Genomic DNA, 20951 nt, shown 5'->3' with positions numbered 1-20951 from the left:
ATTAAGGCCTTCTAGGTGGAAAGTCACATTTTTTTTTTTTTTTTATTCATAATAATTAACACAGCATTACAGATAAACCAAAGCACTGTGAAAATACATATATGATCCCTATATATACATAACGGGAAAAAGTTAACATACAATAAACACTAAATAAGGCACAGAAGAAGGACGAACATCCATCATCTCGCTGAACCTCAGACATTCATCACGTACAACCATCCATCTACTAGCAAACACATCACATTCAGGCGCTGATGCGAGGAGTAAATTCAAGCTGTGTAATGCTCGAACAAAAGGAGAGTTCCTTCTCGACACTGTTCGGGAACTTGGCACTGACAGAAGACAGCGGTTTCGAGGCCGAAACTCAAATTTAGACGGTATCGGGACAAGCAGCCGTACTACTTGTGGTGTCAATTCGACACAGTCAGAGTCACCGCGTAGGATGGTACAAATTGCAGTGAGAAGTGCCGAACTGCGTCTTACCTCGAGTGAGTTATATCCCAGCATTCCTAACAAAAATTTGGTGGGATAGAGAAATGGGTAATACCCGTACAATTTCCTGTATAGGAAGCGCAAGAAAACTTTCTGCACTTTTTCAAGTTGCAAGACATATGTTGTCTCGTAGGGACTCCAAACGACAGGCCGTCTCAAGTTTACTCCTCACTAAGGCGTTGTAGAGCAGCTTTATTGTATGTGAGTCAGTAAAATCCTTGGCACTTCGAATGACAAATCCTAACCTCCTGTAACAATTACGGGTCAATGCATTCAAGTGCTCATGGAAATTGAGACGAGAGTCTAGGATGACACCGAGATCACGAATAGAGCTAACACGAACTAAATTGTTTGAACCTAAAGTATATTCGTACATCAGTGGATTCCGAGCTCTACTAAAACTTATAACCGCGCATTTGGAGACATTAAATGAAAGTATATATATTTCTTACGCTCCACTCGTGCAGCAGATCAAGATCCTTTTGAAGAGATTCACAGTCTGAGATTTCTTGCACGCCATAAATCAACTTTAAGTCATCGGCATAAAGAAGGCATCTAGCGAATCTCGGAACGGATGCCAGGTCATTAATCATTATACCGAAGAGCAAAGGACCCAGCACCGATCCCTGACTGCCTCCAGATCTAGTGTGGTAAGTGTTCGATATAAAGCAGCCGTGTTGCACATATTGGCTCCTATCGCGAAGATAACTAGCGAAGAAACGGAGCAGTTGCGGGGAAAAGCCTATATCGCACAACTTGCTCAATAGCACATCGTTATCCACGCGATCAAATGCTTTTTGAAAATCGAAGTACAACACGTCCGCTTGTATACCCCTGTCCATATGATCGGATACCGAGTCCGCCAAAGTTAGAAGATTCGACTCCACTGAGCGCCGAGGCCTAAAACCGTGCTGGGAATCGCTAAGGAAGGGCTTAACTTGAGGAGCTACGAGCGTATTCACGATGATCTCAAATACCTTAGCAATCGACGACAGAATGGCTATAGGTCGATAATCTTCCACGCAGGTTGAGTTACTAGTTTTAGGAATAGGTCGCACTCTTGTGACTTTCCAGTGATGCGGGTAAACTCCAGTACACAATGATGTGTTCAAAATGTGACATAAGGGTTCTATAAGCCACTCTTTACACCCTTTTAATATATAGGCCGGAACGTTATCAGGACCTGGGGAGCTACGCGGCTTTAAACGCTTTATAGTGGCTTCAATGTCTAGCGGAGATATAAGGCTTATATGAACGTAATTAGAATTACAAGTCAAGTCACTGCGAACAGTTCGCTCAAAGTCAAGGTTTGGAATATTTGACAAAAAGACAGAAGAAAAGAAGTCTGCGAAGGCCTGAGCTGCCTCCGTCCCTTCAAACTTATTCCCCTTGAAGGTTACTTGAGCCTCGAATCCTCCCTTGGCTTTTAGGTTTCCAACATGTTGCCAAAGCGCTTGAGGGTTGGACGCAAGCTTAAACTGCATGTTACCAATGTAGTCATCGTATGCACTTGTTAAACGAAGCTTAAACACATAATGAGTGAATGTACATATAAAACGAGAATTCAATATTTACTTACGTATATTTATACTAATCAACAATAAATAAATGTACAATAAAGAGTATTACTTGTCAGTGCGTGGAGCCTTTGTGCTCTGGCAGTAGGAAGTATATCGTGACGGGTCCTTTCGACGTGTGAACTATTTCTGTATGGCGGATAAGCTGTGTCGCCGCAAGCCCGTACAGGAGGCATGGGATACCTGGAAACATAATATTTATTTGAGAAAGTCCCTTAATAAAACTTAAAAACATCGTGTATCACGATGTTTTTAAGTTTTATTAAACTGACTTGCTAAGCCAAGCAAGCCAAGCAAGGTTTCAGTATAAGCAACCTTCAAATCATAGGTGAACACGAACAGGCACCAGTGTGCGTATTAGCCGAATGCACAAACGCTCACGATGATATCTATTTCGTAGTTATCTATCTCTATCGCTCTTGCGTATTGGCGCGACAGAGCCAGACTACATTTCTGCGGCGTTTCGGTGGCGTTTCGCGTCGCAGAAATGACATTCGGCGACGGCAGACGCCCCCAGGCCACGTCTTCACTGGGCCCGTAGGCATAACGTCTCCGACTCACCTGATGGCTAGCCGAATCTGTAGCCAGCGCTAGGGAGAAATGCCATTCGGCTACGGGGCCTGTTATTGCTGATATAGCGTCTATTGAGGTCCAGTCCGACCAAATTATGAAACTACTTAAAAATCTTGACCTTAGTAAATCTGCTGGGCCGGACCATCTTCCTGCTGTTTTCCTCGTGAATTGCTCTGGAAGCATCTCGCACCCGCTAGCTATACTTTTTAATAGATCTCTTTCGGAGGGAGTCATGCCACGTTTATGGAAATCTGCCTTTGTTTCACCCATTCATAAAAAAGGGAGTAGAAGTAATATTGTTAATTACCGACCGATATCTAAGTTATGCCTCGTAGCAAAGATACTGGAGCGAGTGGTTTACAATCAAGTGTATGCTTCCCTTAAACATGTATTCTGTCCTTATCAGCACGGTTTCCTTAAACAAAGATCCATTGATTCGAATCTTATTTTATTTAATGATTACTTGTCACTTCAATTGGACAAAGGAGATCAAGTCGATGCTGTGTACACAGACTATAGTAAGGCGTTTGATCGCATAGATCATTTTCGACTTCTAGAAAAACTTTTATCAGTAGGTATAAGAGGAGACCTCTTCCGATGGTTTTCCTCCTACGTATTGAACAGGTCTCAAGCGGTTGTCCTGAACGGATTTTCATCACCCTGGGTGGAAATCCCCTCAGGAGTGCCTCAAGGATCTCTACTCGGGCCATTATTATTCATTATTTTTATCAGTGATATTTCGCAATGCTTCAAACATTCAAATATTCTCTTATTCGCCGATGACATGAAGGTCTTCCGGGTAGTCAATAACTCTCTGGACTCTACTTATCTCCAGGAAGATCTCCATAGACTAGATCAATACTGCGTTAACAATAAATTAGATTTAAATGTGTCCAAATGTTTTGCTATTTCCTTTACTCGTAAGCGCTCGTCTTTAACTCCAATTATTTGTTAAAGGGTGAACTTATTTCTAAATGCAATGAAATAAGGGACTTGGGTGTCATAATGGATAATAAGTTGCTCTTCGATCGGCACGTTGACTCGATTGTAAACAAAGCTTTCAAAGTGCTTGGTTTCATTATAAGATCGTGTAAAAACCTTAAAAGACTAAAATCAATCAAAATTATCTACTGCGCATTTGTAAGGAGCCATCTTGAATACGCGTCTCAGGTTAGGAACCCGTGTTATGATATTTATATTTCTAAAATTAAAAGAATTCAAAAAAAGTTTATTCGCTTTCTAGGTTTTAAATTTAAACTTCCAAAACTAAGTTACACTGAACATTGTGCCAAACTTCACTTGCTACCTCTTTAGTCTTTACGTCCGGCGCAATATCTCTGACGTAATCTATGTTATGAAAATTGCTCAAAACTATGTTGACTGTCCGGATCTCCTGTCAAGCTTGAAGTTCTCAGTCCCCTCACGCCTTTCGTCTCGCGCTAAACGAACGTTTCATATCCCCTACGCTAACACTAACTTTAGGAAGAACTCCTTTATTATGATGATGTATTCCTGTTATCCCTCACTAGGGACATAGGGCTCTCAGAAGAATCTTCCACTTTTCACGATCCTGGGCGACTGCTTCCAAATCCTTCCAGCCTAGTCCACTTGCGCCAGCCTCCTTTTCCACTGACCGCCTCCACGTGGTACAAGGCCGTCCCGACCGTCTACTGCCAGGTGATTGCCAGCAGAGACCCTGTTTGGACAGGTGGTTATCTGCTCTGCGTAGCACGTGCCCTATCCATCGCCACTTCCGTGCGCGTATTTCCTGGCCTACGGGCTTTTGTCCCGTCAGCTGCCACAATCTAGCGTTTGAAATAGTTGTCAGCCAGTAAATACCCAAGATGCGCCGGAGACACTTGTTAATAAACACCTGCAACCGATTGGTGATGTCCTTCCTCACAAGCCATGTTTCGCAACCGTACAAGAGGACCGACTTGACGTTAGAGTTGAACATTCTAATTTTAGTACCACGAGTTATTACGGTGGACGTCCAAACAGGCTTCAGCTGGGCATACGCTGCTCTCGCTTTGTTGATGCGCGTCTCAACATCGCTCTCCGCTCCCCCTGAAGGATCGACCACGCTCCCTAGGTACGTAAAACGATTGACCTGTTCCACTGCTTCACCCCTTATATTTATTGGAGCTGCATCCAAGGTATTAAGACGCATGTCCTTCGTCTTCGAACAATTTATGCGTAAGCCTTCTTCTGCAGCGAAACGGGTAAGGTCATCGGTCTTGGACTGAAGGTGTTCGCGTGATGTTGCGAAAAGACATAGGTCGTCGGCAAAATCAATGTCTTCGAGGCTTTTTCCATTGACCCATGGCAGCCCTCTGCTCTCTTGGCTCGTTACTCTGCGCATCACGTCATCCAAAACAATGAGGAACAGCAACGGAGACAGTAAACATCCCTGTTTCACACCGGCCGTTACAGGTATACGTTCTGACAGCTGTCCTTTGTGCAGCACTCTACAAGAGGAACCCCTATAAAGATTGTGTATAATTGTTATGATCTTGTCTGGTATACCTCTTCTTCTAAGTATGCGCCATATACTTGTCCACTTGACCCTGTCGAACGCTTTCTCGAAGTCTACAAACAGAGTGAAGAGTTCGCTACGCATTTCGTTGCATTGTTCCAAAATCATACGTAGAACGTTAATTTGGTCGATGCAAGACCGCCCTGCTCTAAAACCACTCTGTTCGTCTCTTAGTGTTCCATCGACAGCACCCATCATTCTGTGTAACAGTATCTTGCAGAGGACCTTGGAACACACGGGCAACAGGTTTATTCCTCTCCAATTGGAACATTGGGACAAGTTACCTTTTTTGGGCAGCTTTATTAGTAAGCCTTCCTTCCACTCTTCCGGTACTTCTTCAGCTTCCCATATAGCTGAGACTAAGGGATATAATATATCAGCCACAACTTCAGCGTTAGATTGCAAAGCTTCCACTGGGATGCCGTCGTTACCTGGTGCTTTTCCACTTCTGAGCGCTCTTATAGCCTTCGATATCTCGGCTTTGCTTGGTATCTCGACACTAATGTCTAGAACAGCCGCTACGCCTTCGTCAGCTGCGTTCTCGCTGCCGTCACCTTCGACTGCATTATGGAAGACTTCGGCGAAATGTTCATGCCACCGACGCATTTGGTCTTCCTGTGTGGTAAGGAGCTTCCCCGTTTTGTCCTCTATGGGCCGGTTTGTTGGTGGCTTGTTACATAACTCCTTACCAGCACGGTATAGCTCCCGTATATTTCCCGTTTTAGCTGCATGTTCTGCTCGTTGGGCTATCTCCGCTGCCCTTACCCTGCGATCTCTTCTAGCACTGCGCTTTACATTGCCCTCGCAAACAAAGTATTGGTAAGCTAGAGTTTCCTTGGTGTCTTGATCTTTTGCACAGTTTAACTTCTCTTTAAGGTTTTTCCTATACAAAATCTTGTCCCAAGTTTCCATGGAGATCCACTCCTTGCGCTCTTTGTTCTTGTAGCCCAAATGCTTTGCGCAGCACTCTTGGAATGTAGCTTTAATACCACTCCATTCCTCTTCCACCGAGGGGTCTTGGGAGGGCTTGCGGGTTCGTGAATGGTGTAGTTTATGCAACTCCGCGCTAAGTTTCTGCTTGACCTCTTGATCCCGTAAGCTGGATACATCAAATCGTCGAGATAATGTGGTCGCCTTTTTCTGCACCTTTGCTATCTTCAGACTGATTTTGGCAACAATGAGGTGATGGTCACTGTTTACGTCGGCTCCTCTTCTATTCCGAACATCGAGCAGTGAATGTCGCCATTTCCTGCTGATCATAACGTGGTCAATCTGGTTTTCGGTGCGCCTGTTCGGCGATACCCAAGAAACCTTGTGGCAGTTTTTGTGAGGAAAAATTGAACCACCAATTACCAGATCCTGTTCGCAGCATAGATCAACTAGCATGTTACCATTCTCACTGCGATTGCCAAGAGCGTGTTTCCCTACCCAGGGTTCAATTCCTTGGTTGTTGCTTCCGACTTGCGCGTTGTAATCCCCCATGCAGATAACTATGTCCCCTTTCCGCGTTCCTCTCAGCACACTCGTAAGTTGGTTGTAGAAAGCCTCCTTCACGTCCAGGTTTGCTGCATTAGTCGGGGCGTAGCATTGCACCACTGTGACGTTTCTCACTGTGGACTTAAACCGAGCTGTGATAATTCTGTCCGACACTGGCTTCCACTCTAGGAGGCTGCGGCAAGCTCTCTTGCTAAGCAGGAGTCCCACGCCATATTTATGCGTAGACGTATTTCCTGAGTACAGTAGAGTGTGGTCTTCAACCTGCCGCTCCCCAAAGTCTTTCCATCGCGTTTCAGAAATACCTAGTATGTCTAGCCGGTAGTCCTTCATGTACTTGAGAACCTGGTGTACTCTACTCTCTTCCCTCATAGTACGAACATTCCAGCAGCCAATCAGTGTCCTAAATTTCGTGCTAAAGGTCATTTGTTTTATATCGGTCCGTATTCTTCTTTGAGTTTCAGTAATAAGTTTTTAATTTCGAGCATACAGGTTATTAGCCTATAGTACTCTAGACGGCTAGCAGGGCTGCTGCTTTGAAGCGCGCCGTCACGCTTCGTTTGTTCTCAGAGCTTTCTCTCCTATCAATCATCTAGGAAGCATTTCTTCTCCCAAGGCCGCTGAGTGCCTCTTCTAGCCAGTTTCCCGAGCTAGGATTCGAATGGTTATCCCGCCATTTACTCGGTCGCCAGAGCCTCGTCTGTTGTCCAGCAGGGAGCACCACGGCACGGTGTACGCCGCGCCGCCGCCGTCCGGCGCGTGCAGGTGAGGTTGACTATTGGGTCGGAAAGGTGTTATGTTCCGTTCTCCCCTTACTCCCCTTCTTATAAGAACTCCTTATAAGAACTCCTTTATTATAAGAGCCACTAAGTCTTTCAATCAAATATGCAAGAATCGAGACCTCATCGATCTGTTCTGTGACAGTTTTGCATCAGTACGCAGTACGCACACTACTGACCCATGACTTCTCCCACTGTTAACTCTCAAATAAATAAGTAAAAGCCCATTTATAGTAAAAAAAAAAATACAATGCTTGAGCATGAAGGTAGATAACGATTAATGACCTTGCATGCGCGGATCCAGGGGGGGGGGGGTCATGGGGGTCATGACCCCCCCGCTGGAGCCTAGGCTGGCCATACAAATGGACCACGTGACCACCCTCGGGGGGCCTGGGCCTTTACCACATATACCACAATACGAAAATACTCTCATTACAAAGTTTTGATTTTTGTTTTCGCAACAGGCCTTCTGTGTTACATGGGCTGAAGTCTGGATTTATTTCATTTCTAGAAAAAAATCCTCTATGCGAATGTCTTGGATACTTGGATGAATAATAGGAGTCGCAAAAAAATCTATTCAGCATAGTTCATATAATTCAAGTAAATGCAGACTTCCCTTGATTGAGAATTCAATAATATTATTATCTTATTTTAGTCTTTTCTGCATATAAAAAAGGAGTAGGTGCCTGTAGGTACAGTACAGAATATAAATTATGTAGGTAACTACTCGTAAGTAGGTACAAATACTATAACATGTTAATTAATATCTTTAAAATATTCAGCCAAACAAACAATGGTCAATGGAGTCGGTACTTACTCGTTTTTAATAATTCAAAATGACAAGTTAACAATGTCTGTAAGATAAATGAATGAACTTATTGCAGTGAATATGTTATAAGATTAAAAAAAATAATAATGACCACTCAACAAATACCTGTTTTTAATAAAATAATATAATTGAGATAAAAAAAAACCCAAATCTCACACAGAAATACTTACCAAAATTGGCAACTTTGATAATCCTCATAAACTTGTCAGAAGCACCAAGGTCTTCTATGTGCCTTCGGGAGCAGTGGTACTTGATGTACGGGTAGCAGCCGGTCCGCAGTATCTGGTAGTTGGAACTGCCCACTTTCCAGTTGAAGTTGGACATGCCAAACTGGTCATCCTTTACACTACTGTACTGAAATCAATGAATGTTTTGTTAAGGAGATGTATGTATGTTATGTATTAACTCTTCAAACAAATGTTCCAGATCTGTCAGAGACAATTTAAACTATAATTAACAAATCAAAAGTTATTATAAGTAATTCAGTAGCAAATTTTTGACAATCATGTTCCAGGGGTTAATGTTTTCGGCCAGGAGATGTGATATTGGGTAGTTCTGTCAATGACAGAAATCCACTGATACCACACCACAACAGCTGAGAATGAGTTGGGTGGTGTCATAGCAACAGCTGAATCTATGTTAACTACTTTGACTAATTTTAGTTAAGTAAAAAAATATTATTCTTTAGATCTCTTATTAGTAGGTATGGTAAAAGACAATAATACTTGTCATTTACATGTTTTACAAATAATACTTACAAAATAAAGTCTATATTGAATAATAAATATACTTTATAAAATGCAACTTAAGCAATTATTTATTAAAATTAAGCTGTGGCTAGATTTTACCTTTACGAAGTAGGAGGTCCAAGGGGGCTCATTACACTGCATCAAATAGGCTGTAAGAACTTCAGAAGCATCTGGTTTTTGTCGGAATATCCGCAAAACTTGCAAAGCTGCTAGTTTTTTCTTAAGTAATTGTTTTACTATGTTCAATGACATTTTTTCTTAGAAATTAATAACTTGGAATACTTGGTTTATTGTTTGGTCTTGGTTATTTACTATTCGAAATCGAGTTAAAATCATAATTAGTTTGAAAATAGATATTAGTATTGCGATATTTTGCGGTTGTTACGAAAGCTGAAAATATCAGCTGTTTTTGACGTACACTGACAAGTTTCTTGACATTGATAGCTTGCGTATCGGGTCTGGTGCAAGTCTGGTGTGGTTCCCAAAGAGTATAATAATAGTATTATATAATAGTGGTTCCTTTTAAATCAATGCGTGTGAGAAAACGGAACGACACTACGATGCTGCCACTTTTTAATTTCTACTCTTTTTTTGCCAGACTGTACTTAGTTGGTACTTGACCGTCAACCAAATTTTTTGTTGTGGTAATTTAGAAGTAATTTAAGAAAATAAGCAAAAAATGACCATTCCCCCCCTTATCTCCGAAACTACTTAGCGTAAAATTTTCAAAAAAATACACGAGATAGCCCTCTCCCTGTAGATTACAGGAAAACCTATTAGAAATCTACAGTCAAGCGTAAGTCGGACTTAAGAGAAAAAAACTCAGATTACGAATTTCACTCACTGCCGCTGCAAGTAGTTACTAAACGTCTTAAAATTGTGTAAGCGAGTTGGACAGGTATAAAGAAATTCATTTCTGTCTTTTTCCTTTTAGAACTTGTTAAATTTTTTTTTCATTTGTACAAAATGACTTAAGTTCCTACTAAAAAGGAGGCGCTTAAGACTGTTTATAAATTGACTGAGCAAAATTTTATTCAAATCGGTCCAAAAAAAGGTGTCTGTTGACGAAAACATAGAATTTGTGCCACCGAAAGCCCAAATCTGAAGTCCATTTTGCTCTATCTCTTATCGTTTCCGAGATATATACGTAAAGTCTTGAAAGTGCGAAACGTTAACTTTGCCATCATAGTCGTTCAGGCGCTCATGAGTTCTTTGTATGGAAAAGTCGAAAACCGACTCGCACTTGACCAATGTTCATAGAACGTTGTGGTTTTTTTTTATTAGCAAAAATGACTTAAGCGCCTTCAGAAGTGCAGGTGCTTAAGACCGTTTGTAAGTTAAAGTTAGCTGTGATGGCTCAACGAAGAAAGAAGATTTCAATATCCTACTTATACATATTTCATTAATTTAACTATACAGTTTTTATTACTCAAGCCAAGCGTTACGTTAGCTATTGCTATTGATAGGAAAACTTGTGTATAAAGCTTGAAACAAATTATGGAACGCGTCTGACGGACGCGGCTGACGACCGTGATTGATAAGCCGATGGCTTGCGTGGGCGACGGTCGCGCGATGGTCGCGCGACGGCGATGCGACGCATACGAAATCAAACCTTATCGATATGGAAGTAGACGATGTCGCGGACTCCCGCGATGTGTACATATTTCAACAGGCAACACATATGACAGCTTCAAATTAGTCTATGGTAAGCTAACGTTTCCTTTTCCTTTTTGATTGCGCCATCTTTGTGTGTCAAAGTTAGTTTGGGAACGTGCGATATAAAAGTTATAAATAAAGTGCCTCGTGAAAGCCACATGCATCTTCCCTTCGGCTCTCCAAAAGCTAAGTATAGTTTGAGTATAAAAGAAATAAAAGAGGACATGGTTGTCCCACTCACATATTTATTTTCTTCATCATGATCTCCATTTAGAACGAGAGATCTGTCTTGTTTGAGTTTGAGATGCTTATCTTTATTTGAGACTAATGCGCTTAATAATCACTATAATTAATATGCCTTAAAAGTTGACTTGATGTGAAGATGATGTGCATGAGTTTGGCGAGAGAGGAAAATATCGTTTGCCTATAACCTGTTTGTCTCGCTTGCGTACTTTGTCGAGAGGCTGCGGCCTATAATAAGAAAGAGGATTGTCCTTTTATATAGAGGCTATGTTTGCCTGGCTACGGCCGAAGTGAAAGAGGATTTATCCTTTTATATAGAGGCTATGTTTGCCTGGCTACGGCCGAAGTGAAAGAGGATTTGTCCTTTTATATAGAGGCTATGTTTGCCTGGCTACGGCCGAAGTGAAAGAGGATTTATCCTTTTATATAGAGGCTATGTTTGCCTGGCTACGGCCGAAGTGAAAGAGGATTTATCCTTTTATATAGAGGCTATGTTTGCCTGGCTACGGCCGAAGCGAAAGAGGATTTGATCCTTGATATAGAGGCTGAGTTGCCTTGACCATGGTCAGTGACGAAATAGAGGGATTACCCTTAGAGTATGAGGCTGTGTAGCCTTCTTACGGATATTGAACGAACGCGTAACGTTGTGTTGCAACCTGTGCAATTACTTATGTGTTGACATACAAATATGATCATATTATGCGTTATAACCAATCTTAATAAATCCAATATATGGATATATCATACCATGTTTACAAGTCATATTATTATTATTATTTTAAACCCAGATCGGTTCATGCTATGAGCCAGTAACTATGCTAATATAATTCTACAACATAAATACATTCACATATATCATAATTCTCATATAGATAAGGAATAATAAGGACCAAGTCCTCAGGATAGTTTCCCAATTGATTGAGATAGTAAAACAATAACAATCATAATACTTCAATATATTCTTGGTATTACTATAATAACAATTATTCATGTTATAAATACATAGGTTGTGTACCTTAGTGACCCATGGTCATAAAACTATTTTCTATACAGGTGGTGGCATATAATCCGGTGGAAGCTATCAGCTGTGCTGAGAGCTTATGGGCGAGAGAGCCACCGAGGTCATATCTTCAGCTCAAGGTATGAATCATTTCCTTCTCAGTGTAACCAACCTCTTATCTCAACAATGTTAGCGAAGCAGATGATGATGATTTGTTATATTACTAAAATGATGTACATGTCAGGTCAAAGGTAGAATTGTACCTCATTATCTAGGACTGAAATTGTTCTCCCAAATTCACAAGCAAATGAGAGCTCAGGCAAGAAACGTTTTGTATCAGAGTCGATACAAAAATTGGTGGTAGAGTGTCTTGGATATGATTACAAATTTATGAAACTGTTTCACAAATGATTTACCAAATTTGTACTAAATACAAACTTTAAGAGGTTAAAGGTTGCCCTGTGATCGTTGTGATTCATACAAAGTGCTGCCACCTATTGATTGTGTGTTGTAAACTATAAGCGTCACCTTACATTTTTGAATTTCCCGCGTAAGGAAATACCATTGAAATCTGCGTGTGATTTACATCTTTGAAACCCTAATTACCTTATAAAACACGTACTTGTTCAAAAATCATGAATTTGTAACATAAAAACTAAATAATTATAATATTACGCAATTTATTTTGCGAAAGTGATGTAGACATGTCGATGTCGGCAAATTTCATATCGATAATTATTGTACACTATAGCATAAAACAGAATAACGATTATTTCAGATATCGATACTTTAACCAAAAGGAATATTGAAGAAATATTAAAGATCAAATAAAACTTAGAAAATAATTAAAATCACTTAAAAAATTTACTGTCATTTACATCTTGTGAGTGACAAATTGTTTACAATTTGCACTTGATTGAAAGTTTATGCTTGCAATTTCAATAGAAAACCAGAGATTTAATAATATAACTGTTTAACTATTCTATATCAAGATTTTGATTCAATGGCGAACATAATGACACTTTAGAAATGCTTAAATTTGAGGTTATGATTATCGAGCATACTGCTGTTCGATACGATTCACTTATTTGTTCGCATCAGAAGGATACTACACTTTATCCATCACATGTCACTACTGTCATAATTCAGTTGATTAATTATGCCTTTTCTTTACGGAGTAATAAATAAACCGAATATTATAAGATACACTTGATGTTTTAATAAAGATCTTATCGATGATTTCGATAGAAACCCCCTTTGAAATGTATTTACAGGTAACTTACCTTGAGTGTAAGCACATGGAATACCGGTATGTAAAAACCGATAATTTATCGATATAATTTTATCGACAACCTTGGCCACAGCAAGATGGTGGAACCGATTACTCCTGTCGAAAAACATTGTGCAACAAGTGGTTTGCGAGTGAATAATTAAAATAAATATAAAGTTGTGCGGCGAATGGGAAGTGTTGTATTGTGTTTGAAATAAACTATATAAGGCTTAAAGGTGAGTGTTTGTAAATAGAAACTTTTAGGTTACGGCCTACCAAGTCTGTGTTATTTCAACAACTTACTAGTAAACTTTCTTAAAGGATTATTTGCAATTATTTATGTAATATTACGATCATTTCTTTGTCTTTATGATTCAAAACCTGTGAGATGAAACGTGAGAGTATATTGATTGAAATTTACATGGCCAAGTTACATATTTGCGAAAAAATACATTTTTCCCGGCGACATGACATGTGCATTGTGATTGCGTATTGCGTACGGCGTATGAGGTAACCTTATGAAGGGAATAATTAGAGACGGAACACTAAATACATTGTTGGGATAAGGTCATTAAGTAAATTTAAAATGACTATTTATTGAAATCAAAATGAATCCCAACTTATTTCGTGTTCAATTGAAACAGCGTACGAGTGCTGACGAACGTCGAGTCAGGCGTGAAGACAAAGTATAGGCATAAAGCCGAACGAAGTTCTCGGCTGCCTCCGGCTGCGTGAGGAAATAGAACTCCTTTGGCCACATATTAGCAGGTATATAAATATGACTGTTGAATAATATAGTCAATTGCGTTTATGAAAATAAAGAAAATTCTTTCATTAAAGTAAAATCATTGTGATAATGATGTTGTTGACGTTTACATCCTAGTGAAACTAGATGGCGCTAAACTATGATATAACATTTTATTAATTTCATAAAAATAATCAGTGATTGATTAATTATAAATAAATGAAGTGATTCAACATTTACTGTATAATGTTTGTTGCCATGATTTTCATCGAATACTCTAGAATATTCTACATTTCTGTGACATTGTCACAATTTGAGTGTCGTTAAATCATATATTTGGTAATATAAATATTGAATGTGAACTTAAATGCTTAAATATGTGATAAATGTTTATGTACTGATCCTAGCGATGAGGATAAGTTATTATTGACAGAGACTATTTAGATTTTACACACAATTCAGTTCATCATCATCATTATAGAGGTCATGTCGTACCATCTATACTTAAAATAAAATAAAATAATTAAAAATAAATTCTTATACCTACAATACTTACCTGTCAATTACTCCAAATTATTTATGATTTGCACATTAAATAAAAAACTTATAAAATGCCTTACTACTTTAATTAAATTTGACATGTTAAGTTGATTTGTCTCAAAATGCGTTTTCAGAATAAAGAAAGAACACGATGGACATCATATTATTGAAGCGTCTTAGAACATTTGCCAATAGTATAAAAGAGCATCAAGCGAAAGCATCAGAGCTATGTGCGTGTCGTCCATGGGAAGGTAATGAAGTGGAACAAGCCGCTATCATTGCCTCCAAGTTACAGTCAACGCTGGGGAAATTTCAGAGTGATCTCTATCAGTATTTTAATACAAGCACTGATCCGAACCCTGATGAGGTCTCGACCTTAACAGAGATACAATTACAAGGCGAGGAAATTTTAGCTGAACTTAATGCCAGAATACAGTCCATTAAAGAACAAGGCCAAGTTAAGTCCGACCCTGTTAAGAATAGAAGTAAGCTACCGGAATTAGAGCTTGTGTCTTTCCATGGCAATGTCCTAGAGTGGACCCAATTTTGGGACCAGTTCAGTTCCAACATTGATCAAAGAAACTTGAGAGATGTGGATAAGTTTCTTTATCTTAAGGCTTCCTTGAAGGGTGAAGCAAAAATCATAATTGACGGTTTGGAAACCACAAACGAAAATTATAAAATAGCCGTAGATACACTTAAAGAAAGATATGGTAATAGAATACAGATTATTGACGCTCATTACTCCTCCCTATATAAAGTTAAGAAAGCGATGAAGCCTCAAGATTGCAGGAAAACATTAGATGAATTAGAAAGACACCTTAGAGTATTGCAATCCCTAGGAGAAGACACTAATAAGAATAACTTAAGGTTCCTTTTCATGGAAAAATTTCCTGAAGATGTGATTTATGAGTTGAAACTGAAGTTGAAAACTGAATCCACAGAAGAGATAAGGAAACAGTTAAACGCTATCATAACGGCAAAGGAGGATGTTGACAGAATTAATGCAGAGGACAAAAATATAGAACCTACCTTCACCACTGAAACGTTACACGTGAAAATTAATAAAGTTAAGGATAATAATAAACATTTGAAGAAATTCACTGGTGAAAGGAAATTTAAAAATGAATATAATATGAAACCTAAAGGGAAACCCATCAAAACCGAACCGGGTACTTCAACATTTTCTAGCGTAGACAGAAGGAAGAGACCGTATGAAGCCAATAACGAATCAAGAAATCAATATCCACCTAAAAAGCGAGACAGGAAGGACTGTATATTTTGTCACGGTGATCATTTCAATGATAGTTGTCCGCGCTTTACAACTTTAGCTGAGAGAAAAGGCAAGTTATCTGACCGCTGCTTCATATGTTTTAAATATGGTCACAGACAAAACACCTGCAGAACAACACATGTCTGCCATTATTGTGGGGCAAGAAACCGACATAACAGAGCATTATGCCCTGACAAAGAACTGCAAAATACCACGACTACGTCTACTTAAACAACAAAAAATCAAGATAAACAACCATTTTCAAACAACTGTAGTAAGCAATTAAACAACATAAGACATGATAACTTCATGAAAATATACAGAGTTTTGTTAGAATGTATTATACAAATAATCATTAATCACCTGATTCATTATTCAAGTTGTCAGAATGTCTGCCTGAAAAAAGATAGTATAATGATAGAAAATTCATGTAATTTGTTAATGAAATTTAGATGCCACAAAATTGGAATAACTGCTGACGTGGAAAAGGCTTTTCTAAGTATAAACTTATATGACAAAGACAGACAAATAGTCATAGATTGGTATCAATCCATAAAGCCACTGACCATCATTTATCTAAAGAAGAATTGAAGTAATCAAGTGAAATAAGAATTTGTCTGCACGGCATGTTCCATAGGGACATAATTCAACCGATGTATCAACTGGATTGATCAATTCGACAGAAGAAGTCCGACGTTAACTCAGCGGCTCAGATTGTCTCAAGAAAGATTTTCGTATCAGACCAACTGATTGTGCTAACCCACACGAAACCTCTTTCCCGAGGGGGAGGGTCTGTCGAATGAAACCGTACATGAAAATGAAATGAACCTAGATAAAGAAAATCAGTTTAAAAAGAATAGTCACTTGAACAAACATCAGAAGCATCAATCAAAAATCAAAGATATTCGTACAACAACACAGACAAACAATACAGATAACAGAGTAAACTCAGAAACACAAGAAATAAGAAGTATACAGAAACAATATTATCCAGATGAAGTCGATAACAAGGAGACCAGTCTTACCCGTAACCTAGGATTATTTAAAGATGTGGACGGAATCCTTCGATGCGACGGTCGTCTGACACACTCCGATTTATCGTATGATGCAAAGCACCCAATTCTTCTGCCCAAAGATTGCGATTACACTACAAATGTTATAAGGAAAGCACATGAGAACAACTATCATGTTGGTATACCTCACACCCTTGATATAATCAGACAACGCTTTTGGATTCCACAAGGAAGAGCACAAGTACAAAAATATATCCGTAAATGCCAGCAATGTGTGAAACATGGCGGAGGACCCTACTCCTTACCAGAAACTCCTGCTTTACCACCTGAAAGAGTAAAGTATGAGACAGCATATACATATGTAGGTGTAGATTACTTTGGACCAATGTATGTTAAAGAAGAAACTCAACAAAAACGATGGATTTGCTTATTCACTTGCTTAGTCGTTCGTGCTATACATTTGGAGCTAGTAAAAGACATGACAGCAGAAGAATGTTTACTAGCATTTAGAAGATTCATGGCTACCAGAGGTGTTCCTACTCTGATTGTAACAGACAACGCACTTCAATTCAAACTACTATCTGAACTAATGACAACTAAAAGTTTAACAGAGGAAAATATACAATGGAAATTCATCCCTCAGCTGGCCCCATGGCATGGGGGCGTATACGAAAGATTAGTGGGTGTTACCAAGCACTGTCTTAAACGAACACTACAGAAACATCTATTGAACGATACCCAACTACTAACCGTTCTTAAAGAAGTGGAAAGTGTCGTCAACACAAGACCATTAACCTACGTAGGTACTGGTTTGGAACATGTATTGAAACCAGCAGACTTCTTGACACCGGGAAAATGTCTAGGACTACAGATGTCAATGAAGGAAACACCCGTTAACGCCACTACAACCAAACAACAACTCATAGAAGGTTGGAGACGTGGTGAGACTATCATGAGAGAATACAAGGACATGTTCATGAATCAGTATCTGCTTAGCTTAAGAGAACGTTACAAAAATTCAACCAAACAACCCAGAGTTAAAACTCACAATGAACCATGTGTTGGGGACATTGTACAAATGAAAGGTGATACTAAGAACAGAGAGAACTGGAAAGTAGGGAAGATCGTTGAATTAATTAAAGGAGCTGATGGATTATGTAGAGTCGCTCGAGTGAAGATCGACAATGGTACATTTACGAGATCCTTATTACACTTATACCCTTTGGAAGTAGAAGACGTTCCAACACCTAACAATTTGTCTAATCATCAATTAGAGGAAGAACCTACAACAAGGATAAAAGAAATGAAATTAGAAGAAAGTACAGATTCTTCAGTGATACAAAGAGAGTTTTATCCCGATGTACAACTAGAAATGGAGCTTGACACAGTTGACAGCATGGACGTGGACACGGCACATAGCAATGAGATGACAGAGGAGAACCTCAACGTTCCAAATACAGACAAAGATATGATAGAGTCAAACATAGAGCATAAATGTGATAATATAAACTTAGAAGCTGATATGGCTGATGAAAACTATGAGTCAGAAGTAAACCAGTCTGACAATGAAAGGCAAATGAGGGCTGCGGCGGTCCAAGCTAGGGAAAAAATCCGAGAGTGGACCCGCCATCTGATGACCACACTTACTGCATCGTTATAGCTCGCTCGGCGGGTGTGTCGCGGACTCCCGCGATGTGTACATATTTCAACAGGCAACACATATGACAGCTTCAAATTAGTCTATGGTAAGCTAACGTTTCCTTTTCCTTTTTGATTGCGCCATCTTTGTGTGTCAAAGTTAGTTTGGGAACGTGCGATATAAAAGTTATAAATAAAGTGCCTCGTGAAAGCCACATGCATCTTCCCTTCGGCTCTCCAAAAGCTAAGTATAGTTTGAGTATAAAAGAAATAAAAGAGGACATGGTTGTCCCACTCACATATTTATTTTCTTCATCATGATCTCCATTTAGAACGAGAGATCTGTCTTGTTTGAGTTTGAGATGCTTATCTTTATTTGAGACTAATGCGCTTAATAATCACTATAATTAATATGCCTTAAAAGTTGACTTGATGTGAAGATGATGTGCATGAGTTTGGCGAGAGAGGAAAATATCGTTTGCCTATAACCTGTTTGTCTCGCTTGCGTACTTTGTCGAGAGGCTGCGGCCTATAATAAGAAAGAGGATTGTCCTTTTATATAGAGGCTATGTTTGCCTGGCTACGGCCGAAGTGAAAGAGGATTTATCCTTTTATATAGAGGCTATGTTTGCCTGGCTACGGCCGAAGTGAAAGAGGATTTGTCCTTTTATATAGAGGCTATGTTTGCCTGGCTACGGCCGAAGTGAAAGAGGATTTATCCTTTTATATAGAGGCTATGTTTGCCTGGCTACGGCCGAAGTGAAAGAGGATTTATCCTTTTATATAGAGGCTATGTTTGCCTGGCTACGGCCGAAGCGAAAGAGGATTTGATCCTTGATATAGAGGCTGAGTTGCCTTGACCATGGTCAGTGACGAAATAGAGGGATTACCCTTAGAGTATGAGGCTGTGTAGCCTTCTTACGGATATTGAACGAACGCGTAACGTTGTGTTGCAACCTGTGCAATTACTTATGTGTTGACATACAAATATGATCATATTATGCGTTATAACCAATCTTAATAAATCCAATATATGGATATATCATACCATGTTTACAAGTCATATTATTATTATTATTTTAAACCCAGATCGGTTCATGCTATGAGCCAGTAACTATGCTAATATAATTCTACAACATAAATACATTCACATATATCATAATTCTCATATAGATAAGGAATAATAAGGACCAAGTCCTCAGGATAGTTTCCCAATTGATTGAGATAGTAAAACAATAACAATCATAATACTTCAATATATTCTTGGTATTACTATAATAACAATTGTTCATGTTATAAATACATAGGTTGTGTACCTTAGTGACCCATGGTCATAAAACTATTTTCTATACAGGTGGTGGCATATAATCCGGTGGAAGCTATCAGCTGTGCTGAGAGCTTATGGGCGAGAGAGCCACCGAGGTCATATCTTCAGCTCAAGGTATGAATCATTTCCTTCTCAGTGTAACCAACCTCTTATCTCAACAATGTTAGCGAAGCAGATGATGATGATTTGTTATATTACTAAAATGATGTACATGTCAGGTCAAAGGTAGAATTGTACCTCATTATCTAGGACTGAAATTGTTCTCCCAAATTCACAAGCAAATGAGAGCTCAGGCAAGAAACGTTTTGTATCAGAGTCGATACAGACGATGCGATTAGACGTGAAGGCGACGGTCGCGCGACCGTCGCCCACGCAAGACACGGCGTAAGTGTGCACAGTCTTAAAACATTCAGCGCCTCAGATTGCGGTAGGACATCATCCGATTCATCCGAACGCTCAAGGCCACGTCCACGGTTTATGTCCAATAGTTTGCACAATTCAGTGTCATATTCATTATCTACATAGATCGCGGCAGTGGACGGCGTTCGTCGCGTTTTTAGGCACCGGCCACATCAGAGCGTCGCGTGTCTCGGGGCGCGCAACGGACGTCGGCGCCACGCCACCTGAGTGTAATTCAAAAAGCGTCTCCTCGGTACATTTTGTATAGGAAGGACGTAAGGCGCGCCGCGCCACGCCACCTGGGGCGCGTCTTACGTCCTTCCTATACAAAATATACCTACTGAGGAGACGTTTTTTGAATTACACTGAGGCGGCGTGGCGCGGACGTCCGTTGCGCGCCCCGAGACACGCGACGCTCTGGTGTGGCCGGTCACTTAGGTGATTATCTGATTATCGATGGACTATCGCATCGTTCTAAACTACCGCGCAGCAGCGCGAACTGAATTAAACTTATGTTGGTTGCAATAAGAGGTAGATTTGTTTAAAAATATGCACACTTGCCACCTGCGGTAATAAAATTTTATGGCTTGCGCGATGATCACATTTATTAATGTCATAACCGCCAATTACTTGCATTTGAAATTGAACTTTAATTACTAAGAAATAACGTTGTTTTTGTAAAAAAATGAAAGTAGTTTTTACTACATTGCGAAGTTTTCGTTTGTCAACTAGACGCACACATTTGCAACTAAGCGATCGGACACTTTTGAGTGTCGAATTTGTAGGTGACAGTGTATCTAGCCTCGTGGCGCCGA

General features: G+C 39.6%; 3 protein-coding genes across 4 annotated transcripts; 2 read left to right on the top strand and 1 right to left on the bottom strand.

Annotated features, from left to right (window-relative positions):
- Positions 1–2058: 2058 nt before the first annotated feature.
- On the bottom strand, positions 2059–9320 carry LOC125224925 (uncharacterized protein C15orf61 homolog). 2 transcript variants are annotated; one of them, XM_048128444.1, is made up of 3 exons: positions 9132–9320; positions 8454–8637; positions 2059–2255 (listed from the first exon to the last, which is right to left on the bottom strand). In XM_048128444.1, exons 1-3 carry the CDS (start codon positions 9282–9284, stop codon positions 2128–2130), a joined length of 465 nt encoding a protein of 154 aa, XP_047984401.1. In that variant the 5' UTR covers positions 9285–9320; the 3' UTR covers positions 2059–2127. The 2 variants fall into 2 exon arrangements, with proteins under 2 accessions (XP_047984401.1, XP_047984402.1); XM_048128445.1 differs by having other exon boundaries at positions 8454–8632; positions 9132–9265.
- A 3942-nt stretch (positions 9321–13262) lies between these two features.
- Positions 13263–16025, top strand: LOC125224765. The gene is made up of 3 exons (XM_048128216.1): positions 13263–13437; positions 13846–13969; positions 14621–16025. The coding sequence occupies exon 3, from the start codon at positions 14638–14640 to the stop codon at positions 15988–15990; it is 1353 nt and encodes a 450-aa protein (XP_047984173.1). The 5' UTR covers positions 13263–13437; positions 13846–13969; positions 14621–14637; the 3' UTR covers positions 15991–16025.
- A 551-nt stretch (positions 16026–16576) lies between these two features.
- On the top strand, positions 16577–20041 carry LOC125224764. The gene is made up of 2 exons (XM_048128215.1): positions 16577–18517; positions 19765–20041. Exon 1 carries the CDS (start codon positions 16582–16584, stop codon positions 18430–18432), a length of 1851 nt encoding a protein of 616 aa, XP_047984172.1. The 5' UTR covers positions 16577–16581; the 3' UTR covers positions 18433–18517; positions 19765–20041.
- Positions 20042–20951: the final 910 nt, after the last annotated feature.

This window comes from Leguminivora glycinivorella, chromosome 3, assembly GCF_023078275.1.
Source record: "Leguminivora glycinivorella isolate SPB_JAAS2020 chromosome 3, LegGlyc_1.1, whole genome shotgun sequence".
Classification (NCBI taxonomy): domain Eukaryota; kingdom Metazoa; phylum Arthropoda; class Insecta; order Lepidoptera; family Tortricidae; genus Leguminivora; species Leguminivora glycinivorella.
The sequence above is the reverse complement of the archived record's forward strand: the minus strand, read 5'-3'. Positions and strand labels throughout refer to the sequence as shown.